Raw genomic sequence first — 26,238 nt, 5'->3', positions numbered from 1 at the left:
TTGTGCACAGAATCTTCCTCCGTAATGTTCTGGAGTCTTCCATCAGGCCACACGATTGAGCCATTCCTTCCCTTTACAGATCAAATGCACTGGCTCAGCTTTCTATCAACCGAACCAGCCACAAATCTCTGTCGTCAGTTCATGTTCCCTTTGGGTCTCTGGGCTGCCTTTGCTCAAATTAGCAGTTCGATGGATAAGGAGCAGTGTGGTTTTACATCTGATCCTCAGTCAATACTGCAGGTGGCTTACCCTTTTGCTGAGGCACCCACATGCTACTTTGGAACCCGTGTGGATTCTGCGGGCACCTCTGTTCCTACACCTTTCCCAGGCTATCCTCAAGGACAGCCTTTCTCTCTGCTTAGGCAGCCAAACTAAGTCATACATAATAGAAGATAAGATCTGGCCAACTTCCTGTTTGGGGTAATATTTTAATTTTCCATTTTAATGCAAATGTCACACTTGATAATGAGCCTAAGTAACATCCTAATAGGAGGAATACAAATAACATCACAGCAAAATTCTGCGGAGCCACAAACAGGCTTGGGAGTTGCAGCTGGCCCGGTGGCCGGGCTCGGGGACATGCCTCCGTGCTTCTGCATGTGGGACAGGCTAGCAAGTGGCCCGGGGAAGTAAGTGTGAGGCATCCCTGTGGGCACACACAGCTGGGTGTCCATGGAGCCGCCCATCCTCCCTGCACGGCAGGGAGGGTCACCCTCGGCACTCACCTTTGGGTCCCTCAAGCACAAATATTAGATCAATTTGTTGAATAAAATTGTAGGAAGCTGAGATTCTACATTGGAGATATTTTTTAAAAATTATTTTTATTTCAAAGAGCACTAAAAAAATACAGGAACGTTTAGGATAAAGCTAGGTAAAATGATGTGTGTCGATTTAAGAGGAAATATTAAATTTGGATGGGGCAGAGTCCGCGTGAGCAGTGTCGGAATGCCTGTCACTTGCCACAGGCACCGGCTGTGGGCAGTCACACACCAGCGTGTGACAGTCACGTGCGGCATTGGTGCCAGTCCACCACGGAGAGGCCAGCGGCTGAAACCCATGGACAACCCACCAAGAACTGAGAACCATCAATGGGTGACTTTATTTTATATAAAAGTTACATTGAAAGAGGAGGCTGAAAAGTCAAGTATACTTGATTTGCACATACTTGCCAAGTCTCACAGGATTCAACCACTTGGATAATTTTTCTAACTGATGAACAGGATATACCTATTAAGAGGCTCACACTGAAGCCCAGTCCACATGTCCGACCAGACAACAGATGTGCAAATGAACACGCAGACCCACCTCCGCAGACTCGCCTCCTGCGTCACCGCGGTGTGTGTCTGCGTCGCCCTCTGGCCGGGGTACAGCCCGCCCCTGACAGCTCACACGTCTCTGCAGTGACTTGGTCCACTTCTAAAGTGTCCTACAGCTTTGTTCACTTGGCTGTGAGTGTGTCTCGAGTAGGTCCCTTCGTGGCTTTGCATCAGCAGTGGTAGAAACCCTGATTAGGAGAGGGTACGGGCTAACTAAAAACGGAAACAAAAATGGCTCACAGATGAACAGAGAAGTGTGAAGAGCGGGAGGGAAACACCAACTCTTCTCCACGTGGGTGGGGGCAGGCGTAGAGGAGACCCTGGGACCGTCACAGGTGGCTTCCTCGGGAGTCCCGCCAACACGTACCGACCAGGCGAGTTTAAGGCGAGTCCCCAAGGAGGGGAGCTGTTTGCTTTCTGGAATAATTTTAAGCTCTGCACCAAGGGTCCTATTTGATCACTGGTGACATGGGTAGAGAAATGAGACAAAAATGATAAAAAAAAAAGAAAAGAAAAGAAAAACAAGCCGTTGCCATCCTGAATATTCTTTGCAAGGGAGGCAGAGTCCAGGGCACGTAGCCTCGCGGTCCTCTCCCCTCCTCGGCGATGCCCAGAGACCGACACCGGCCTCTCCTGTGTCTCACTGGGCCGTGCCTGCCCCTCCTCCTGGCACCGCTGAGCGGCACCACGTGAAGGCCGCCAGGGACTTAGCTCTTGGTGCTGCTGACACACTGCTAATTTGGCTGGACGAAAAAAGTCAGTTCCAAGGCCCTCACGCACTCAAGATTTTTAAAGTAAAATGAAAACAGGAGGGCAACGAAGGACCACACAGGAATGATGGTTCTTTGGATCAAGATTTTCTCCAGTTTGCAATACATTCAAAGCGAACCCCACGGGAGGAGGGTCCCGGGCAGCTCTCCCCGCTTCCCTGAAACGTCGGTTTCTAAAAAACAGCTCGTTCGCCGCACAGCTGTTAACAGGTTACGTGGTCCAAACGACACTGTCAACTTCAAACACACGTGCATGCACGCACACACACTCACACACAGACAAAGACACACGCGCAGCCTCGCTGCAGGGTCACAGAACGCCTCTTCCCAGGCAGTGTGGGTGGGTCTGGAGCCGCCCTCCTGCTCGGTGCACAGATCTTTTGCAAATTCAGTGCAAAGTGTCAGAACTAAAGGAGACCAAGACGTACTTCACGTAAGCGCCCCTTCTCAATCCAGGGAGCGCACTACTGATCACAGGGTCCACAGGAGCTCCCTGAAACCGCCCGTCGGGGGGTTCTTGTTCACTGGATTGACTTCTTCTCTTCATGATTGAAAAAAGCAGCTCAGTACACAGGATCTTATTAACCTATGTAACATCACAGAACTTCTTAGAAAATGCAAAGTTTGCTTAACAAAAACCCTACCTGTGCAGGCAGATAATGACATTTGGCTTCTTCATGTGGCCACATCCGTTTCGTTAGCTGTCCAGGTGAAAACTGATGAGAGTGTCACCCAGGTACCGGAGTGGAGAACCTGCCATCGTGACTGTGAACACGGCACGTAAGACTCTGCTTGCTGCAAGCAGCTGGTCTGTGTAGGTTCCATTTGCCCTGCCGGTCATCGGTCACAGATGAGCTGTCAATTCCTTTCAGACCCCGAATAAATAATTTCAAGTCCACTGACAAGTTCCAGCACGCCGGGAGGGGCCTCAAACGGAGAACTCTGGGCCTCCTTTTCTGGGTCTCGTCTGTAGTCGCCTAAACCGGAAACCAACGAAGGGATTCATCCAGAGGAGGGAGGGGGGCCCCCCAAAGACCGACTTCATCCCTTCCCACCGTAGCCTCCGCTCCCAGGTCGGCTTCTCACTCTTCAGTCTCTCGATCTCCTGGAAGCAGAAGGAAGGGCGAGTGGGTGGCAGCACCAGGAAACCCCCTGACAAGGCCACGTGAGGATGAATGGTGAACACGGGGGAAGGGCCACCCAACCCCACTGTCCCGCTGTGTTTGAGGACAGGGCGTTCAGGCGCAGCGTGGGCTCTCCTTCCGGGCACCAGCCCCCACGGCCGCCCTGAGCACAGCCAGGCAGCAGCCACCTGGCCAGACTGACATCAAACGGCTGGGCCCTGGCCATCAGCTAGGAGAGCCCAGGCGGCCACAGAGAGGCAGAGAAAGCCGGAGCTCCAGGCCAGGGGCGGCCTTTAATTCATTTACCACAAATATTTATCAAGTGTCTGCACTAGGCCTACAGTTCAAAGGCGTGAAGGCAATCAATTCCTGGAACTCGCTCCGCTGATATAGGGGCTGGGTCTCCTAGAAACTGGAAATCTGCCTGGCTCTGCTGACTCCCAAACCACACTGACCCTGAAACACGCACTGTTCGCACTGACAGGAAGAGCAAATACAGCGAGCTGACAGGAAGAGCAAATACAACGAGCCTGTCAGAGCTTATCACGCCGCCCAGCTAATTTCCCGAGTTAATACGCACACACCTGCTGTTGACACTAGGCTTTCCCACTTACTCAAGCTTCCACCAAACACAAGGCAAACACAGCCGAGAACGAAGCATACCGTTTCATCATTGCATATTGAGTGGATCTGGGTGCCAAACATAACTGCAGTGAAAGTGAAAAACAGGAGACCCTCAAGGCACAGGAAGATCAACAGGATTACAGTGATTGGAGGCGAAAAATCGCTGCACTCTGTGAACAAGAAAGAGAAAGTGGGTTGTGACTGGGTGTCACAGCGCAACCAGCACCCGCACTGCGGGTGCCGCGCTCAGCTCACAGGCCCTCACAGTGGCCGCCCCGGGCGGGCTTCCAGGGAGAACATGCTCGTTTTGTAAAGAGGCACATTCATTGTTCACCAAGGGTGGGCGGAGGAGGTCGGCCCTTCCGAGCACAAATTCACACCACCGTTTCCCAGCCAGCAGTTTCCAAGGGTTCCACGTTACCCGAGGTTTCTGTTTAGACTGTCTCTGTGTATTAAAGTGCTTATTAAAATGGAACCAAAGCTGGAGAGGAGGGGCACGTGTACCCACACACGGGGGAACACAGGGCCGTTCCTCACCCACCCCGGGGCAGGACGATGCTGGCCTGCCTGCGCTTCCAGGCTGGACCCCCGACGCCCACCTTCACTACACTCACACTCAGGCATGTGCAGAGTGCTCTGAACAACGCCTAGCCAGCTAACCAGAAAAAAACACCAGGGACAATACTGACCTCCCTCTAAGTCTCAGATCTGCAAAATACAAATGAGACTATCTAGTGGAAATTATTACTATTCACTGACTATGGAAGAACAGTTATACACACACACATATGTATATATAGAGCTTCACTATACTAGGAAAAAAGGCAGTGTTAAACCTACCCATATTCTTGCCCACTGTACCATGCTTATGCTGCCTGTTCTTTAAAACTTACCCATGTTCTTAGAAAAAAATCAACTCCTAAAATAACTGCAAGGATTTCTTTCAAAACTGGACAATCAATTTTCCTTGAAAGCTTTCCCCTCCTCACCCAGCCACTTGGCTTCCAGGAACAGCACCCCCGAGCTTACCTGTCCACTGCCCTCGGACGCAGGAGACGAACTGCAGTCCACAGAGAATCAGAGCGTGGACTGAAGACAGAGCTATGTACATCTGCAAAGGGGAGAAACTGGTTACTGCTGGGGAGCGATCAGGTATTTCCAGGAGCGAAGGGCGCCTCATCGCATGCTGACCCCTCCATTTCATTTGTCGGTAAAATTAACGAGGGAGGGAATCAACTGCAGTGATTCACATGTGCCTGCCTGAGATCATGCTGGACTAAGGAAAATGAGTTTATAGAAAAACACACAGTAGGGAGTTACGTTTTAACTTCAGCAAGACCCTACTAAGAACTGCATGTCTGAGAGAATGCACGACAGCAAAATACGACAACAATGCAGGCAGCAAACATTGATCTTTTGGCCTACTCCCTACCAATCGCAGCGCAGTATTACAACTGGAATCTAGAGCAAAGGTTGGAGAGAAACTGGTCTGATGTTAGAATAAATTTACTATCTCCAGGCAAGATTCTCATTAAAGAATTTAAAACTCAATATAAGTCACTACCTAAATATTTCTACTCACAGTGAAAAGCACAAAGAATCTCTGGTTCTTTTCTCCCACACAATTGTTCACCCACGGGCAGTGGTGATCCATTTTCCGAATACATCGTTTGCAAATACTACAAAGGAGAGGTTTGACTGTTAGTATTCCCTGCTCAGAGGGAACACAACCCCAGGCCACGTGCCCAATACACAAAGTTGTAATGCTGGTCAGAAGCCACTGAGGGGGACCTCCAGCTCCGAGGTGTCTGCAGCGGTGGGCACCCAGGTCGCCCTGGGGAAGGGGCTGCGGTACCTGCAGTGGTGGGCACGCTCAGGCTTGATACAGCAGCACTTCGGGCACTTGTAGATCACTTCTCCTGGCTTCAGCTGCAAACTCTCCATGTATTCTTTAGTGGCATTTCCTTTCGGTACTGCTCCCTACAGTTTAATAACAATGTTTAGTTAGGCAGAAGGAAAGGTTACTAAACAATGTAGGAATTAGTCTTAGATTTTATATATCATAACATAATCAGTAATGCCGTAGTTGCCACTGGAAGCATATTATGAAAAACAACTATTACTCAGGCAGGACTAGAAGTTCTATTCTGCATGAAAAATAACATGCATTAAAATGAACTCAGAATAAAGGCCTAATTGTCCTTCACAAAGTGGTAAGTCATGTGAGTTTTCCTAGCTAGTGTAAGTCACACCAGCGGCAAGGTCTGTTTGTGCAGCCGCCCCGACTCAAGGGCAGCTGACTGCCACCACTTCCCTATCCACCCCCCGTTCCAGTGGGCAGGGTCGGCCCAACAGCGCTGCCCACACAGTTCCCTACCAGTGGCCACGGGGGAGCCCTGAACAAAACAGTCTCACAGAGGACTCCATCTCATCTTCTCTGTGTAACGCACCTGTGTCTGCCAACCTGACCAAGAGCACTCACACTCAAACCTGGGAAGTGTGGCCCCGAGTGACCGACCCAACTCAGCCTCTGGCTCTGGGGTCAGGGGTGGTAACAGCACGCTGCTCCTGCCCCAAGTGCCAGGGGCTGGAGAAAGAGGAGCCACGGGGGAGCAACGGGAAGAGCGTCAGGGAAGTGGGAACTGATGGCAAGAGGCCGCCTGGCACAAGGGCCAGGAGCCATCGTCACAGGACCTTGCAGGTGGGAGGCCAGACAGGGGCAGCGAGGCCTGAGCAGGCCGCAGGGCGGAGGGCCTTATCTTTGGGCGGTAGAGAGATGCCCTGGAGAACGCATTGGAAGATGATTCTGGGCACCGTGGCAGGCTGGACTAAGATAAGTGACCCAACTAGAGTGGATGCGGGGTAGGGAGGGCGTTCTAAATGTCTCAAGCTAGGGAACAAGGTCTGTATCCCCTTTGTTCGCCCTGGGAGCCTGTGCTTCCTGCAGAAATGCACACTCTGGAGAATGAGCCCACTGAGCCCCGGGACCAGCAGGCCAGCGGAGCGGTGACACAGAAGCCCGAGGAGATGGAAGGGCAGGAGCTGATGGGCGGTGCCTGTGCTGCAGTGAGGAGGGGGCGGGGGTGCACAGGGTCACGAGTGGGTCTGGTTCCCAGGGGGGGCTCTGCTATCCACAGGAAAGGAGAAGAGGGTCCTTGAAAAGCCTCTGAGGGACATCCGATTCGGTTATGGTCAAAACTCCCACTATCCGGTGAGGCTACAAAACACGGGCAGACTTGTCCCCCAAGTGCTGCTCCCAGCTGCCACTGGCAGGGTCTGTAGTACTGTCCTAGGCCTAAGGCCTCCACCAGGCAAACAGGCAACAGGGTAAGTAATGCGGGGTAACACCCAGTGATGTGAACTTAGATACAGTGACAGTCACATAAGTCAACATGTCAATCACGTTCTGTGGACTGATCAGTATCAGTTTATTCTCAAAGGCCTAATCTTATTCATAAAAAAGTTTTATAACAAAACATTAACGTTTTGGTACCTTTTTAGAGAAAGCTAACCAACAGACATGAGCCTGGACTTTGATGTACAAATTGGCAGTCCCTGTACCAGTGGTTTAAAACCACTCTCAGTGCTGGGGAAGAGCCTGTTTCAAACTAAACCTCCCACTGGCTGCTAGTACCTGCAGGTGAGCTCCGCTGAGGGGGAACCTCTCGCACTGGGCCTGCGGGCTGCCCTCCCATGAAGCACCTCCTTGGGGCTCAGGGGTGAGCCTGGAATCTACTATCTGGAGGTGACTTCTGGCTGAGCTGCGAGGACCTGTCCCGCTCTGCCTGAACAGAGGACGTCTCAAAATCTCAGAGAAGCAGCCTTACACCCAGCACGGAGATCTGACGCCAGGGCCCTCCAAGGCCCCAGGAGGGACCATCCACTGTGTGAGACCCGGCCCACCTTTATTCTCAGGGCCACTGCTCCAAAGACAAGGCCAACCCGCCGCCCTTGCTCTCACACCCCTGCGCCAGCTCTCTCCCTGTGTGTTGAACCTGATCTCTATTTAGCAATCCCTTCCTCACAACCCACCCCTGATAGCATCAGTAACTAGTGAGCTCTTCCTCTCCGCTTCACACACGGGCCGAACCCTGACCTTTTTCTGACCAGGCAGAACAAGATGTTTGCTTCAGATATTAACTGAGACTTAAAAACAAGGGAATTACAAAGCTAGAAAGAACTTGGAGATAAAAACTGACCTTTAGCCCTAAGAAGTTACATGAGCTGCCTATGGACAAGAAGCTATTGTAAAGGTCAGGCCTGCTGGGTGGCCTGGGTGTTGGAGCATCGTCCCATACACCCAAAAAGTTGCGGGTTCGATGCCCAGGCGGGGCGCGTACGAGAGGCCACAGATCGGTGTCTCTCTCTCTCTCGTTCTCCTTCTAAAATCAATAAACACAGCCTCTGGTAAGGACTGGGAAAAAAAAATTAGTGCGGTGGTAAAATCCAGATCTCCGATCTCCCAGCTTCCAGTCCATTCCTCAGAGAAAGAAAATATTTAAACTAGGAGGGATTTTAGAAATCATTCAGTACAATCTCTTCATTTGAATGAACAGCCCAATGGGACTACTGTTCATTAACATTCGGTGATATCATTTCTACTTAAGTGATGCCTATTCTCCAGTGAGAAAGGCTACAAGCCTGTATCCAAGAAGCCCGTAACCACCTGAGGTGACGGGAGCAAGAGGCCCTCTGCCACGTGGGCGGTGGTGTCACACGAGGCCAGACCCAGAGGGAAGTCCCACTCGACAGGGAGGACTCACGGGGTCGGTGAGCATGGTCCGCAGGTGCGATGACAGGGCCAGCACCGCCAGGCAGTTAAAGATGACCCCGTTGACCACGGAGTACCAGAAGTCTTTGGAAGGCAGCAGCATGACAAACGTCACCACGAAGTCTGCGTAGACGACCAGGAGCCACGTCAGCACTGCGCAGATCATGCCGCAGCCGTCGTGGATGAACCAGACCCTGTCTGCCACGTCAGCCTCGGAGGAAGAGGAGGACGAGGAGTCGTAACTGTCGTTCTCAGTCAGGAGAGGATGGTGCTCAATATCACGGAGCCGGTGTCCTGATGACGGCATGGTTTCCCGATGCACCCTAGAGGGGGTTGGGCACGGCTGATGAGGCTCCGGGGAACCCACGCAGGGCCAGCTGCAGCCACAGTGACAGAGACAGGGAAAGAACAAGCCAGGTGCACGACGACAGCACCCAAGTTCCCAAGCCGGGGCTGCCACCCACCGCCCACACCCACAGCCCTGCGCAGCCTGACCTGTGTGTGCTGCGGCGCACAACCAGACGTATGCTCCCGCAGACAGGGCCGCCCGTGGGACAGGATGGTGACGAATAAAGGACAGTCTCCACTGGCCCACTCAGCGCTGAGCTTTCAGGGCCTGCCTGGGCTTCCTCCATGTGATTCTCAGTTTACTTTCATCTCTCCCATGTTTTAACTCTAACAGCACTCAATCATGTTTTGAAGGTAGGCTCCCATTTTTATTTCTGTCTCCTTCAACTGTATACTGTTTCTAGAATGCCCTTACTCTCTATTTTAATCTTTTAAAGTTTCCTTCACTTAACCTATCCTTTGACACCTTTCCTGTATTTCCTACAGTCCCTGATACCTGACACCTGAGAACACACAGGGTCCAACGAAACAGAAGAGGAAAGGGCACATTTCCTAAAACCTTGCTTTGCTGCTTCTTTAAATGTGTGACCTTCTCTTATCAGCACTAGATAGAAGTGATACTTGGATAAGTAAAGACAAAGGAAATATAGAGGCAGACTTCAGCTGGCCTCAGTGTTCACACAAGGGACAGAAAAAAAAAAACACTGGCACCCTTTTATCAAATGCCCCAAGTGCTTCCTCGGTGCAGGCGCACTCGGCCCTGCCCAGCGGAAGGAGCAGGAGCGCCGGGAATGAGTGCTCGCAGGGTCAGGTCTGCTACAAGTGATAACTAGCAGCTTGTCCAACATGGGCGTTCTGGTTGCTTTGTTTGTTTTCTACCTTAAATGCGACTGGGGCACAGTAACTATGAAAACATTTAGTGAATGAATAAACTTGCAGATGAGAATCATTCTGCAAATATTTTGCAAAATCCTCACTCAATATAAAAATATTGAGAGGTACAAGAGAAAGATAAAATTGTTCCCAGGGTTAGCAAAATAACCCTGCTCTTAAATCAGACAGAAACAGCTTAAAAGGTTTTAAGTGAAAGAGAAAAAAACTAAAGATACGAGTTGGGCAGACCTTAGCCAGTCACTCTCTCAGCTGGCGCTTCCCAAACCCTGCGTCACCCCAACCCGCCTCCCCTGCAGGCGCTTCTACTGAGTCCATCCCCCTCCCCCAGGAGGGCCCAGCGTTTCTCTCCTCCAAGCACCTGATCCCAGAGGTGGTTCCCCTTCCTCTGAGGAGCACTCTGGAAAGGGCCCCTGAATATCGGACACGCCTGTACCACTGTAAGGCCTGATTTTGTCAGAGGGCCAACACAGTATCCGGAAGCTTCTATACCTCCCTTGAACGCTCAGGGCCGGATTGTCAGTTCCACCTGCAGCGTATTCACCACTTTCTACCTCGGGGGCCTCTGTGTCTCCCCCAGACTGCCAGCCCCCACACGGAGGGCCCGGGCCCCTCGCCCTGCGCCGCCTTTCGGAGCCTGCGGGCTGTCAGCACATGCATGTCCGCTTACGGGCAGATGCAACAACTGGGAGGTGGGACCTCTCTCAGACGAATCGTCTCCTAGTGATTTCCATAAAAGTTTCTCAGGGAATCAAAGCTGTACCTCAAGACTTTAAGCTGAAAAATTCCCCCGACCAGAATCCCTTTGATTTATGGTGACACCTCAACTAGAAGGCTTTCCATGAGAAAGGTAGCTGGCTTGCCGCGCAGTAAGACAATTCGCTGCGTGGCCACACGCCCAGAGGCTGGCTGACGGGCCTCTTGTCGTCATCCGTGCAGCCTGAGTGGCTTCTAAAGGCACACATGCTGAACAGCTGCGCCAGCTCAGCCCCGCCTTCTGGTTGAGGCACTGGTGAGAAGTGCCAGACTCACAGGGCGCAGGCCTGTGGCGTTCCGCCTGGCCGGGGGTGCAGGCGGCAGGAAGGGTACCTCGAAGTCACCGAACGCTGGCACGGTAGGGCATTCCTAGAAGTGTGTACTAGAGAGCTGCTGCATAACGCTTATGTGCTTCAGAGCCAGGTTCGTTAAACCCACTAGAAGGCAAAGGGAAAAACAGTCTGACACCCAGAAGTGACTTTATTTTCAAGAAAGTCATCGATGGACTGGGCGGGGGGCGGGGGGGGGGGCTGGATGCACTCAGTTGTCTGTCATAAACAGCACGAGCACTCCGCTGAGTCACTGTATTTACACTTCATGAGTGAAACAGGAAGGGAGGGGAGGAAATGAAGAAACAATTCCTTAACACTGAACTAATCTAAAGTACTGGGATCATGAGAGCAGTGGTACAGCGATTTGAGATGCAGAACAAAAATGTACACTCGTTACACAAGGCTGCACTCTTATGCTACACTAAATGCCAGATCGCTACTGATTTAACACTCTCAAAGATCGTTTTGGGGAGAAACCTGAAAGCACTAAGCATTGGCCGAGGGTCAAACAGATGTTGCATCATCGCTTTCCTCCTTTTATGGCCGACTTAACTGGGTTTTGTCCGCTCCTGAACCTGAGCTGCTTGTCCTCGGCTAAACAAAGCCCACTTTCCCAGGCTGCAGATCTCCACCCTTTAAAGGGACAACCACACAAGCAAAAGCTTTCCAGTACATTTATGCTCACCTCGTCTTGTAATAATTGCTACTAACTTATCGGTTCACTTCCTGGACGCCCCCCACCCCCACCCCTAAGATACAGTCTCCTTCTGGGACACGTGGCAATAAGCAAACCATGGCAACAGGCGGAGAGAAGTATTTCCTTATTGCCATTCACCTTTGTACGACCCACACTGCCTCTCAGTAGTGTGCCACCAGTGCCAGCCATCGGCAAGGAAACAGTGACTATACACCTAAATAAAGAACCGCATTCTTACCTCACAAATTATTCTGAAACATTACTTGAACATTTTGCGCCTTTTCTTCAGGATCTGAAGGTACATACTGTCCTATGTGATAGGATCTGAAAGATAATAACATTTGATTAGAAAAGTTACTTATGTTATGACAGAAGAGTGTATACTACTTCTTAGGGTATGACTAATTCTTGGAGTGTATATAACCAACGTAACATTTTACACATATAAAGTCCTGTTACTGAGAACTATCCCTGACTGTGAATCACGACTCCCCTAAGTCTTCGTTACCGAGAAAACGGACTGACAGCCTTGAAGATTAAGTACTGCAAGTCTGTCCCTTCTACTCTCCTGCTGTTGTGCCACAGTGCTGGGCACGAAGCCTGAAGCTGAGAAAGACTCTAAGGATAACCCACACCAAATCCGACTAACCTGCCTCTCAACAGTCAGCATTCGTTTTACTAGCCACAGCCAAGGGGTTCCAGAAAAGGGGGGCAGAACGAGACCCAGAGGTAAGAAGTGCTGGAGGGAAGGAGCATGCCATGTGAAGGGACATGGTGCACGGGAGGGAGGGCCACCTGCTGAATAAAGAGACCCCCAGTCCCCACCTCCCACGTGGCTCATTGGCAGTGGGTGGTAGACACGGTCTCCCTGAAGCACTCATCCAGCCTGAGAGAAAAGGCCTAAAGATACTAGGATGGGGTGGGGGGAACCCCAACAAGGAAGTCAGACTCACTGCCACATTCCCCCAGACGAGGACCGTCAGAGGACATCCTACCACGGCGCCAAGTGCCTGGCCCACTTCTTTCTTAATATAAACAAACAGCCAACAGTCGGGTGTTGTGAAGAAAGCCCAAAACAGTTCTCATGAAGGAGTGAGCCCCAAAAAGAAATGGGGGAGGGGGGAAAATTCAGAGCATACGTGATGCACAGAGAAAAAAACTTAGTAAGAAATTGTATCTTTAAAACAAAAAGAGGAACATTGTAAGGACTTCCTAGTTATTGAACAATAAAAATATGATGGTAGAATTTTGAAATCTTATAAACAGGATTGGTTGAGAGAAAGGGGAAATCTCCCAGAAAGGAGAACTAAAGGACAAAGAGAAAGACCTTGGGGAAAAAAAGTCAGAGCAGAGGACCAGCCCAAGGGGTCCACCTCCCAAACTGCAGCAGGGCTGGCAGAGGTGGCCGCCGAACACGCGTCTTTCTGCAGCACAGCTGGCTTCCACCGGCTGCCTGGCCCACGCACCCGCAGCCTGTCCACTCTGTTTTATCCAGTACCCTTCCAACATACTATTTTTCTGCTCAAGCAAACGTCAGTTGGTATCCGTTTTCTTTTCTTCTTTACCTTTTTTTTTGATGTTTTCTTTTTAAAATTAAATTTATTGGGGTATTACTGGTTAATAATTATTTAAGTTTCAGGTGTGCAGTTCTACAGTGCGTCGCCTGCACGCACACTGCATTGTGTGCTCACCGCCCAGAGTCTCGTCTCCTGCTGTCTCCACATACGGGACCTCCTTTACTCTCTTCATCTTCCCCTGCCCCCTTCCCCTCTGGGAACCACCACACTGCTGTCTGTGTCTAGGCTGGTTGGTTTGTTCGTTTGCTGCTTTCTATTTTATATCCCACATGAGTGAAATCATATGGTTCTAGTCCTTTTCTGTCTGACTTATTTCATTTAGAGTGATATTTTCACAGTCCATCCATGCTGCCACAAATGGCAGTGTCTCTTGTTCTTACAGTTGAGGATTATTCCTTTATGTACATGGACTACATCTTCTTTATCCAATCATCTCCCAAAGGGCACCTGGCTTGTTTCTATGCCTCGGCTACTGTGAATAATAACAGGGATACGTGTATCTTTACAAGTCAGTGTTTTCAAACTGTCTGGCTAGATACCTAGAAGGACTGCTGGGTCATCTGGTAGTTCTACTCAATTTCTTGAGAACCCTTCACACAGTTTCCCACAGGGGCTGTGCTCCCACCAGCAGGGTGCGAGGGCTCCCCTTTCTCCACATCCTCTCCGACACCTGTGATGACTTGTCTTACTGACAACAGCTGTTCTAATAGGTGTGAGGTGGCATCTCACAGTGGTTTTGATTTGCATTTCCCTTAGAGCTGGTGAAGATGAGCATCTTTTCATGTTGGCCATCTCTATGTCTTCTTGGGAAAAGTGTCTGTTCCGGTCCTCTGTCCATTTTCTAACTGGAAATAATCCAATTAAAATACGGCGTCTGTTTCTGAAACCACGGTGTCAGACTTGGACACAAGGAGGCTGATATGGAAGAAGGTGCAGGGACAGGAGTCGGGAGAGATTAAGAGGCGTGGAGGGTGTGTTTCCCCAGTCTCTGCTACCAGACGGATTCCAGGGTTCCGCCTGGTAACCCAGGGGCTGCCCAGCGCTTCCTGTCTCAGGTCTGCCGCACCTGCACCTCCTCGTGGGCTAGGCTCCGCCGCCAGCCTCCCCTGCCCTCCCCACCCACTGCAAGTCTCCTCCGGACTCAGGTCACCACCCCCCGCACCCCGGCACCTACCTGGACAACCTCCTTCCCCGCCCTCGACACCACCCCACCACAGTTCCAACTCTGAGCCCTTCTGAACTTGTCAATAACAAATGTGGCCATAACTTCTGGCCAAGATGGAGGTGTAGGTAGACACACTGTGCCTCCTTGCACAACCAAAAGACGGACAACAACAATTTAAAAATAAAAAACAACCAGAACTGACAGAAAATTGAACTGGATGGAAGTCCGACAACCAAGGAGTTAAAGACGACACATTCATCCAGACCAGTGGGAGGGGCGGAGTCGGGCGGCCAGGAGGAGAAGACTGGCGGCAAAGTGGCGGTGGAGGGCCGGGGCGGGCAAGGCTGCAGGTGGCCGTCAAGGCAGCAGCAGGCAGACCTGGCAAGGTAGCAGCTGGTGGAGCCTGCAGTCCCACATTCACATTCGGATAAACCCGGAGAAACAACTGGGGAGCGAGACAGACCTCGAAATCTGGGGTTCCAGCTTGGGGAAACAAAGCCTGAAACCACTGATTGAAAACACCAGTGGTGGTTGAGGCAGCAGCGGGAGAAACTCCCAGCCTCACAGGAGAGTTTGTTGGAGAGACCCACAGGGTCCTATAATGTACACAAGCCCACCCGCCCGGGAATCAGCACCAGAAGGGCCCAATTTGCTTGTGGGTAGTGGGGGAGTGACTGAAATCCAGCAGAGAGCAGAGCAAGTGCCATTGTTCCCTCCCAGGCTCCTTCCCCACATACAGCGTCACAATGCAGTGACCTGGGTTGTCCCACTCTAGTGAACACCTAAGGCTCCGCCCCTCACTACATAGCAGGCACGCTAAGACCAAAAAAAAAATAGCCCAAATGAAAGAACAGATCAAAGCTCCAGAAAAAATACAACTAAGCAACAAAGACATAGCCAACATAGCTATCAGATGCACAGTTCAAAACACTGGTAATCAGGATGCTCACAGAATTGGTTGAATTTGGTCGCAAATTAGATGAAAAAATGAAGGCTATGCTAAGTGAAATAAAAGAAAATGCACAGGGAACCAATAGTGATGGGATGGAAACTGGGATGGGAAGGAAACTGGGACTCAAACATCAACAGTGTGGACCAGAAGGAAGAAAAAACATTCAGCCAGAAAAGAATGAAGAAACAAGAATTCAAAAAAATGAGGAGAGGCTTAGGAACCTCCAGGACATCTTTAAACATTCCAACATCCGAATTATAGGGGTACCAAAAGGAGAACAGGAAGAGCAAAAAATTGAAAACATTTGAACAAATAATAAAGGAGAACTTCCCCAGTCTGGCAAAGGAAATAGACTTCCAGGAAGTCCAGGAAGCTCAGAGAGTCCCAGAGAAGTTGGACCCAAGGAGAAACAAACCAAGGCACACATCATAATTACATTACCCAAGATTAAAAATAAGGAGAGAATCTTAGAAGCAGCAGAGAAAAGGAGACAGTTACCTACAAAGGAGTTCTCATCAGACTGTCAGCTGATTTCTAAAAGAAACCTTGCAGGCAAGAAGGGGCTGGAAGGAAGCATTCCAAATCATGAAAGGCAAGGACCTACATCCCAGATTACTCTATCCAGCAAAGCTTTCATTCAGAATGGAAGGGCAGATAAAGTGCTTCTCAGATAAGGTCAAGTTGAAGGAGTTCATCATCACCAAGCCCTTATTACATGAAATGTTAAAGAGATTTACCTAAGAAAAAGAAGGTAAAAAATATGAACAGTAAAATGACAGCAAACTCACAATTATTAACAACCACACCTAAAACAAAAACAAAAAGCAAACTAAGCAAACAACTAGAACAGGAACAGAACCACAGAAATGGAGATCACATGGAGGGTTAGCAACAGGGGAGTGGGAGGAGAGAGGGAGAAAAGGTACAGAGAATAAGTAGCATAGATGGTAGGTAGAAAATAGACAGGGGGAGGGCAAGAAAGTATGGGAAATGTAGAAGCCAAAGAACTTATATGTTTGACCCATGGACATGAACTAAAGGGCGGGGGGAGAATGTGGGTGGGAGGGGGTGTGCAGGGTAGAGTCGAATAAAGGGGGAAAAATGGGACAACTGTAATAGCATAATCAATAAAATATATTTTTAAAATGTGGCCATAAATGCCAAGCTACTTAAATTTATGGCAGTGACTTTTAAAATATGGTATTTATATATAGTAAATGTATTAAAATATCGAGGCAATGGCCAACGACCTTAAATATATTCAGGACTCAAGATCTGTCTTAGATTTACTTTTAACTGTATCTTCGGTTAAGTTTCTTAATCTCTTCCCCTCACTTTTTTCCTTGGCTATAAACAAAATGTATATTTCTCATAAACAAGATGAAAATAAGTAAAAAAAAAGACATTAGTATGCTTTGGTGATCAGTTATTACAAAAAAGAATTAAGTTACAAATACTTCATTAAGGCAATGAAAAGAAAGTCTACCCGTGAGTCTGGTATTCATGTTTCTTTAAAATGCCGTTTAACTTCACCATTGTTTTACTATTCATACACCCACTGATGACCTATATAAAACACAGAAATAAGCAAATCTCTGCTTCACATACAGAAGCAGCATGAGAAGCAAAGCCAGCTGTGAGAGATCCATTTAATTTGGGCATGGGGGGCAGGGGCCCCCCGCACATCTCCAAGCACACACTCTATGCAAGCCCAGCCCCTGCACATCTACAGGCAGCAGAGGTGGGAGTCAGCTGCGTAAATAATGTGCTAAGTGTCATCCCCAAATTGGGAGCAAAGTGTGATGAGGGAGAGAGAGGACGAAGGCTAATTCTGTCTGGAGGGACCGGAGAAAGTGTCAGCAAAGACAGCACGGTGGGCACTGATGGACAAGCAAGATCCACGCAGGAAGAGAGAAGAGTACGCAGAGGGGAAAGGACCTCGGGGGAGAGGGAAGGGAAGTGTGACCCAAGGACAGACTGAGGTCCAACACAAAGCACTCTAAATGCCAAGCTAAAGAGTCTGGCTGTGCACTTCATTCCGCTGGAATAGGAGGCATGGGAATTTAGGTAAACAGACAGAAGCTTTAAAAAGATACCTGGCAACAAAAGTGGGACTAGGGTGGAAGGGGAAAGACCAGGCGCCCAGAGGCTGCTGCTGTGACCCAGCGCAGAGATGGGCCGGGGCCAAGAGGGGAGCAGGGAGGGCCCGAAGAGGGCTGTCTGAGAGGCAATCGCAGCAAGAAAAAGCCTGGTGACCCACAGGGGATGGGCAGGACACAGTACAGGAAAATAAAAAGGACTCAGAGGCATTACTGCCCTGGCTGAGATTCTCATGGGAATGGGAGCTGCAGACTTAGGGACCGAGTGCCGAGATTGGGGCTCCATGGATTGGAGGTGTCTGCAGCATAACTAGCAGAGCTGACCAGCAATCAATTAAGATCTGATCTCCTCCAGCCCCAAACTAGAGACAGGTAAGGACAGACGCCAGCACAGAGGAATGTGAGATGGGAACAGGTGCACTCACCCAAGAGGCCCCAGAAGTGTGAGGCCGGAACCCTGAGGAATGCAGGCCTGAAAGGGGAGGAAGAGGTAGGAAGGGCCAGGAATGGAGGCCAGGGAGGAAGCGGGGAGCAGTCCACACACCAAAGGAGGCTCCAAAGCCTTGGAGATGGGGTGGTGAGGTAAGGAAAAAATTTTTTACAAATGTGGTTAAGTGAAGGACATAGATAGCTAGAAGGAAAAGTGGAGGAAAAAAAAATTATTTCTTCTCTTGTGTATAATCTCACTTAAAGCCACAATAAACTTAAAGAAATACTTGGCCTCTCCATTTTACAGAGGAGCCACCGTGGACCCATGGGATGTAAGTACCCACCCAAAGTCACCGTTAGTTCCTGAGACTCCACGGGAGTCCCACCATGCTGCATCTTGGTCTGACCGCATCACCCTTTTAAAAAGCCTAGGACAGTCCCAGAAGCTACCGAATGTAAAGAAAATGAAGAGTATATACACCCAGGTAAGCCATTAGACAGACTAAGAATACAAGCTAAGAGGTCCAGCCACGCTTGTTCCCGTTTCTTTTTTATTTCTCATTTTGTTATTTGAACTTTTCCTGCAACTACAAAAGCAAAATAGGCTCACTTTTTTTCTTTAAAGAATGAGGGTCCCGGTGTGCAGGCTCAGGGTGGTGACAGCTGACAGAACAGAATGGCCCTTCTTCCCTAGACTGGAGGAGGGGAGGGGCCTACGGGCAGGATGACTGAACCTGAAGAGGGTCACACCCTGTAACACTCTTTCTGAGCCAGGAGTAAGGGAGTGGGCTGTGAGCATCCAAAGCAGGGGAAAGCTTAGGAAGAGGGACTGAGACTGAGAAGTGGGGCGGGGGGAACCAGAAAAGGCTGAACCACAGCACCGGGTGCATACAGCGCCGACACCGGCCAGGTATCACACAGTGATGGGAATGGCCAGCTCTTTTACCCAAAGGCCTGGGCCAGCGCTACAAAGGCTCACGTGAGGTTGGAGATTAACAAAGATGGTGACAGAAAACCAGGGTATCGAAGACAAGACTTGGGCCGGAACGATTAACCAGACTGCAGGGTGAAGGGTGACGCCTGATAAACCAGGTGACAGAAAACCTCAAGGGGCTGGAAGTCCTCGTGAGACTGGGAACTGGGTTTGGAGAAAGTGACAGGGGAGCCGGGAGAACTGGGCTGGGTCAGCAGGGGGACGTAAAAGAGTTCCCAGGAGACACCATTCAGGAGGGTGGCAATGTCTCAATCGTGGCCCGCAAATGGGTGGGCGCAGAGATGGGGAGTGAGAGGAGAGTGTCAGACGCTGTCCCAGGCAGGCCGCCTGCCCGAATGACTGGGAAGCAGGAGGGGCCTGAGTTAAGTGGGTCACACTAAACAGACAGCCAGAGTCCGCAGCGAATTTGGAACAAGAATGGAGCACTCAGATACTCTCCCAGTGTATTTACCGCATTTACGTTCTTCAATGTTCTTTCCACCAACTTACAATCATGAAAGATTTAGTTTGTGCTTTCAAACCCTACCAGTAATGTATGCCATATGAAACCACTGTTTTGCCCCCTCAAATTACTGAATCTAAAGAACCGATTATTAACCTTTGAAGAAAAAACCCAACAGAATAGTAAGCTCACTAAAGCCGAGTCTCATTATCTCACTGTGAACAGTAAATGTATTTAACCTTTCCAGAAAGGTCTTTTACACTAAAGTACTTAATCACTCCAAAATAGCTCACGGATACTGCAGATCAAAAGAATGGCAAACTGGGAAACACTCCAACTGAAAGCCAGGGGACTAGGAGAGGAAAGTCAGTCTCGAGAATGGGGGCGGGGTGGGGACAGGGGCGGAGACAACACCGAGTTGTTCTCCTTTCTCTCGGGCCACACCTCAAGCTCTTACCGGGTCCTTCTCCTGCACAGACACCCCAGTGTGGGGAGTGCTCACGCTCGGCCCTGGGTTTTCCCCTGTACATGCTCTCTGAGTGAACGGTCTCGCTGGCTCTCAGCCCCGTGCACTTACAGATACGTATCTGGGAAACTCCCCAACTAACACCGCATCGCCGAGCGTACCCGCTGGCTCCTCGACAACTCCACTGCAGGCAGGTCACAGCAGAAACATGTCCCCCCAAAACAAACTGTCATGGCCCACTCTTCCCATCTTTTTAAAATTTTTACTTATTGATTTGATAGAGAGAGAGGTCTGTTGCTCCACCCACTCCTGCATTCATTGGTCGATTCCTGCACGCATCCTGACCAGGGATGGAACCCGAAACCATGGCCCATCAGGCCACTCCAACCAACTGAGCTACACGTCTAGGGCTCTTCCATCTTAATAAAGGGCACCACCATCTATTTGCCAAGGTCAAAACACAGGACTCACCTTTCATGTAACTCTTCCCCCGACCTCCACATCTTACCCATCAGCAAGTCCTGTGGGCTCTCCCTCCAAAACCCACCCAAATCTGACCCTCTCTCCCACCTCCCCACCCAGCCAGATCAAGGCACATGAGCCATCACCTGGGCTCCTAATCAGTGCTGTTTCTACAGTCACTGCCTCTACTCAGCCAACCACTGTTTCCCATTCAGCGCCTAGAGGACATTTTTACAGACAGAAATCAGATGGAGGTAGTCCCTCACTTAAAACCACCCCGTGACTGCCTCTGCGGTTAGAATATGAGCCAGAGGTCTCCCTGTGGCCTATCAAATCCTGCCCATTCAGCGGCCGGCTGACGTCGCCTCTCACCCACCCACCTTGTTGGCTGCCGCTTCCTTTGTCAGACCCCTCAGCAGAACATTCCTCCTAATACCCCAGCACGGCCCTGGCACACTGCACATGCTGCAAATACCCGTTGAGTGAATGAGCGAGAGCATCAGGGCGCGTGCTTGAGAAGACACGAAAAAGCTGAAGTGAAGCCATGGGAACCTGACAGAAATGTCAGGGGAAGAGGATCCAAGAGGGAGATCTGGTGGGGGCGGGGGGAGAGGGGGCGGGGAGGTGCGCAGAAGGTCAGGAGCCTTGGAGAGAAGGAGTAGGAGAGAAATGTGGAAGGGTTAAGGGGACAGAGCGAGAAGGGGAGGAGAGAAAATCCCACCCCAAAAGGGGGTTTTCTGGGGAAGTGTCGATCGGAGGCGTGTCGTTTGGAGCACGCAGGCTGGACGAGGCAGCGTCAAAACCATGTTCACACGCGTACACCAAAGGCTTCACTTTTGTCCCTGCACTAGAGCCACAGCCTGACTCTGAATGTCAGGTGGAGCAGTGGTTTAAAAAACCCCAGCACAGTAAGTAAACCATGAAGAATCCTAAAGCCAGAAGTAAAAAGAGCCCCAGAATTCCAAACCTCTTTAAATGTCCTGCCCCAGGGAATACCTGAACCTGACTGATGCTGCTGAACCCCACCTCCTTCCGCATTTTCCTAAACAGGGCTTCCTTGTTTAATACAAAGTGAACTTTTATAACATCAGACTCACCCAAATCCAAAACGCTATGAACATCTGACACACTAGTAGTAGATTTAGCTCAGTTGCAGGTTCATGACAATGTAAAATATTAGAAGGTGAAAGGAAAGGCCAGTTAGTGAGCACCTACCTGTGTGTCAGCTTCATATACATGATTGCATTTCCTCCTCCCACTACCCTAAACGCTGGGTGCTATTATTAGCATTTTAGGAACGAGGCAATTGAGCCTTAGAGCTGAAGTAACTTGGCTAAGTTCACAGCCAGTGTAAGAAGGGCGAAGTCAGGGCTGTTTTGACTCCAAAGCCCATGTCCTTCCATTAAAATGCAATGTTCCCATCTCAAGCACTTGGTTTTAGAAAATGCATTCTATAATGAACAAATTGAATCTGGGAAGTATGGAACTCTAAGAATTCAAAACATTTCAACAAAGAAATGATGCTGTAAAAGCCTATCTCAAAGGACACTAGAAGCCTCTCTATTCTGAGTGCCCCCTACTTACGGGGTGTTGCAAATGACTGCACCCTTTCCCAGAGAGAACCGAACCACCAGCTTAACCCACAGCGGGCCCCTCCTTCCATTCATGGGCAACACTCCTCACGTGACCAGTGTTTATCAGGCCCTTTAACCTCCGGGCACAGATTTCCCTCCTCCCTGCTCAATCCTACATGTGGCTGACACTTCCCACTGATAGCTCTAGTCCTTCCCTGCCCACCTTTTCCACACCCCAAGTTCAGGCACCCTCCCCTCTGGCCTGTACATCTGCAGAATCCTAACCTCAGAGGGTTTCCAGGTTCCAACCACCCTCTCTGTGGCTGCAGGAGTTACCACCAAAATCGAAGAGCGCGGGTTACAAAACCCATCTGGTCCCAAACCTTGGGACCACGACATTCAGGGCTCCACTGAACCTGCTCCCCCTGCCTTTCCAGACTCAGTCCCCACCACTGTCTTCCACACAGGGCTCAGGCTGGCTGCCCGAGCCGCGTGCCCTTTCACTGCTCGGCTGCTGCTCCTGCTGTTTCCTCCTACTAGAAGACTCTCACTCGCTACCAGGCCAGATTAGTCATTAATCTAACATTTACCAAGCACCCTACCACAGTGCAAGGCACTGAAAGATAACACAAGTGTTTTCAAAACTATAAGGTGCTGTACTAATATAAGGAATTATCTTGGCCCCATAAGGAGTCTGGATTTTACAAGACAATTAACAGGATTCTACTGAAGGTTTTTCAAGAACGGAATGAAGTATAAGCAAGGCTATGATTAGCGAGACAAGAACATGTTTGTAGAAAGAGGCAAAGAAGCCAGTGAAAAAGGAAAAGCAACAAGGCAAGTGAGAGTAAATGACTAAATGCTTGTTCCATAACAGGCAGACGACAGGACAGATACAGGGCAACTGTGGAAAAGCAGGATTGGCTCTTCCTCAGAGGCAAGGGAAGACAAAGAGTGATGGCTATTCAGAGATACTTTACCTAGAAAGGAATCAAGGTGGAGAGAACTCCCCCAGAGGCCTTCGTCTTCTCCATGATCTAGAAGGGAGAGTCACCTGTGCAGTAAAAAATTTAACCTTGCCCAAAAGGAGGTCTGTCTGTTGTCCTCAGCTGACAATGAGATTTTCAGTGGTGGCTGGCCACGCAAGAAAGACTAACAATTCAACGTGGGGTGGGGCCTGGGGTCCTGCAGTATCAGCTGACCTGGAAACTGAGATCAACCATGTCAGCAATCAATCAATCACAGATGAAACCCCAATTAAGACTCTGAATACCAAGGTCCACAGGGACTTCCCTGGTTTGCGATACCCTCTGCAAACTGCCTCATATCAATGCCAGGAAAGTAACGTATTCTGACCCCATGGAGAAAGGACAACAGAAGTCCCACCTCTGATACTTTCCTGGACTCTGCCCTGTAAGCCTTACCTTGGCTGAGTTTAGTCTGTATTCTTTCCCTGTGATGACAGCTTTCAGTGAACTCTGTGAGTCCTTCCAGCTAATAGTCACATAAACCCAAAACGTTGCTTCAAGAAAATTACCCGGTAGAGCTGTTCGGCATGGATCAGAGCAGGGAAGTTCTGGAATCATTAGGAAAACTACTTCTCAACTTATCCCACACATTACTTTTGTATGTGAACTTACTCCTAGTCCCATTTCCACAAATTAACAAAGATTATATTTATATCACCAAAGAGTCCAAGCCTGCAGTTAACAGTTTAGTAAGAATGTAAAAGTATGTCCATACTTTTGACTAAGTCAAGACTGTTTTTATATAAAGCTCCAGCCATTCTATTCACGCTGATACCATCACGTGCCACAGAATGACATTTCCGTTAACAACAAGCTGCAGGCAGGACCGTCGTCTCAGACCAGAGTTGAGCTGCAGAAGTACAACTGCCTAGTCACGTCATAGCGCGACGTTTATCACATTTGTGGCGATGCCGGTCATATTAAAGTACTGCACATACAAACATGCACAGTACGTAATACTTGATATTTGACAATAAATAAATTTACTATATATACTTTTAATCATTAGAGTACAGCTTCCACTTATAAAACAGTATGCCACATCACAGCGGCGGCAGCCTCACACATCTTGTTTGCCGTCTCTTGGCTGCCTCGTTTTCTCTTGTGCTCGCTCCTGTCAGGTCTGCAGCCCAGGAGCACCGTCTCTGCCATGTGGTCTGGGTGTGCAGTACAACATGCCGTCTAGGTTTGTGTAAGTGCACTCTACAGTGTTCACACCCAGCATAATCGCCTAATGCTGCCTAGCTCAGAGTATATCCCTGTTATTAAGTGGTACCTATCTGCACCATGAGAAGAGGATTTCTAGATGGGGATTTCTGCTTTTACAGTGCACGGATGAGCATGGCTGCGGCTGCCAAGTTCCAGGCCCTGAGTCTTTGGTAACAGAATACTTCTGTATACATTTTACCCACTTCGCCTTCATGGGAGGCATCTGCATCGAGTTCTAATTGTTGTTTTATGAATTCTTTAGGAAATTACCTTTTCAGATGGTCTTATTCTCCTCCCTCTCTCAACTCAAAAGTCAATGTGAACCCTAGCCAGTGTGCCTCAGTTGCTCAGATCATCGTCCCATAGACCGAAAGTTTAAGGGTTCAATTCCTGGTCAGGGCACATGCCCAGGTTGTGGGTTAGATCGCAGGTTGGGGCCACGGTGTGTATGAGAAGGCAACCAATCAATGTTTCTTTCTTCCCTTCTCTCTCTCTATCTTCCCCCTTCCTCCATCTCTAAAAGCAATGAAAAAAAAATGTCCTTGGATGAGGATTTTTAAAAAAGTCTACGTGAACCTACTAGCCTACCTCCAAAAAGTTTGCAATCCAAATAACTTCAATAAATCTAACCCTTCTATTTTCCATAACATTCAAGAAATGCAATTTATCATTTGTATTCCATTCCCTTTTTCAAACATCCCAATAGCTGTTCACTTTGACCAAGTTGTAACTTCCTAATAAACAAACTTAACAAGGTACTTTTTAAAAGATGACTTTAGCCCTGACCAATAGGGCTCAGTTGGTTGGGTGTTGTCCCACAAAACGAAAGGTCGCCAGTTCAATTTCCAGTTAGGGCACATGCCTGGGTTGCTGGTTCAGTCCTTGGCTGGGGCATGTACAAGAGAAAACCAACTGATGTCTCTCTCCCACTTCGATGTTTCTCTCCCTTTCTCCCTCCCTTCCCCCTCTCTCTAAAACACAATAAATAAATAAGTAAATAAATATTTAAAAGATGACTTTAGAAAAGTTGTAAGACAATATGAAAAAATTAAATTCCTCATTTGTGAGGCAAAGAGTTTAGGAAGAAAAGTAAGTTGAACTAGATTTCTAGACCACCTGAGACAGTGAGAGTGAAACAGACAAATACATGTGCATGAAGCACAAGCACTAAGCAGAATGCAAATATAACAGTGTAGCATCGGTTTGGAAAGCACTGTGGGCAACCTAGACAGCAAAAGAAGCTGCAAGGCAGCTGTATCAGCAGTTCTTCTCACACTCCAATTTAACTACCATAATAAACTGGTTGCCCTTAAACCAGTAAGTGTATCCAGCCAAGAGCAAAAAGAGACTCAGTTCCAGCAGTAATAACTCCTCAAGAGAGATGAGTCTTGGCTGCACTAAGAAAAGATGCAGGAATTGCCCTAAGGCTGACCTGATCGTCCCCGATTCCCTGTCAGGAACCAACCCCTCTCCCCCAAAGATCATTGACAGTGGAAGAAAAGATAATAAGAAAGATGTGCAAAGAATGAGAGAGAGAAGTTACAAACTGAAAAGGGAGGGAAGAACAAGGGCATTCAAGAAGTCAAGCACGATGTGGGAGAAAGCCCATTGTAATATACGCCTATAAACAACTCTTTACAGCTTACAGAAGGGTTTACAGCCATTCTCTCCTCTAGCCCTAACAACAACCGGTTATTAGAGGAGAAAACTGTGGCTCGAGAGCTGACTGTCACGCCCAAGGTCAGGCAAAAAGCTGGGGCTGCATTTAGGGCCCTATCCCGAAAGATCAACTAAGGAGTGAGACGGAGATGCCTGGAGAAGCCAAGTGCAAGCACAGAAGTGCCCTGAGGAATTCAGGAATGCTGCAGATCACAGCGGGGTGGAGGACAGGGAGCAGGGGGTAGAGAGTGGCCGGGAGACCTGGGCGGGAACAACCGAACCGGCCCGGCCCGGCCTAGCCCGCTGCACTCACCCGAGGCCCGGGCGGGGTCGCCCAGCGCTGCGGCTCCTCCTGGCCTGCGGCGGCGGCGGCGGCGGCGACTGCAAGGGCCGAAGCAGGGACGCATCATGCGGCCGCGCTCATGGCCGGGCCGGAGCAGGCCGCGTGCCTCGGCTCGGGTCGCTCCCACCGGGCTAATCGGAGGGAGGTGGCCGCCGAGCACACACCGGAGCTCAGAACCCTGCCCGGAGAGCCGGGCTGTGCGGCCCCCGG

General features: G+C 49.6%; 1 protein-coding gene across 1 annotated transcript; it reads right to left on the bottom strand.

Moving 5' to 3' along the window:
• Nucleotides 1-1,076: 1,076 nt before the first annotated feature.
• ZDHHC7 (zinc finger DHHC-type palmitoyltransferase 7) lies at nt 1,077-26,231 on the bottom strand. Its single transcript, XM_045818530.1, has 8 exons — nt 25,999-26,231; nt 11,868-11,953; nt 8,598-8,928; nt 5,690-5,814; nt 5,417-5,513; nt 4,864-4,945; nt 3,874-4,004; nt 1,077-3,191 (listed from the first exon to the last, which is right to left on the bottom strand). Exons 3-8 carry the CDS (start codon nt 8,910-8,912, stop codon nt 3,015-3,017), a joined length of 927 nt encoding a protein of 308 aa, XP_045674486.1. The 5' UTR covers nt 8,913-8,928; nt 11,868-11,953; nt 25,999-26,231; the 3' UTR covers nt 1,077-3,014.
• Nucleotides 26,232-26,238: the final 7 nt, after the last annotated feature.

Source organism: Phyllostomus hastatus, unplaced genomic scaffold, assembly GCF_019186645.2.
Source record: "Phyllostomus hastatus isolate PE091 unplaced genomic scaffold, TTU_PhHast_1.1 phas_scaffold_345, whole genome shotgun sequence".
Classification (NCBI taxonomy): Eukaryota; Metazoa; Chordata; class Mammalia; order Chiroptera; family Phyllostomidae; genus Phyllostomus; species Phyllostomus hastatus.
Note: the sequence above shows the minus strand (reverse complement) of the source record. Positions and strands in the feature narration are given on the sequence as shown.

Excerpts from the sequence above, each read along its gene's own strand:
- ZDHHC7 (XM_045818530.1), bottom strand. The coding sequence starts at position 8,912 with ATGCCGTCATCAGGACACCGGCTCCGTGATATTGAGCACCATCCTCTC. Across the intron at positions 5,514-5,689 it reads GAGCGTGCCCACCACTGCAG|TATTTGCAAACGATGTATTC; the intron begins GTACCGCAGCCC and ends TCTCCTTTGTAG. Across the intron at positions 3,192-3,873 it reads CAATATGCAATGATGAAACG|GAGATCGAGAGACTGAAGAG; the intron begins GTATGCTTCGTT and ends TTCTGCTTCCAG.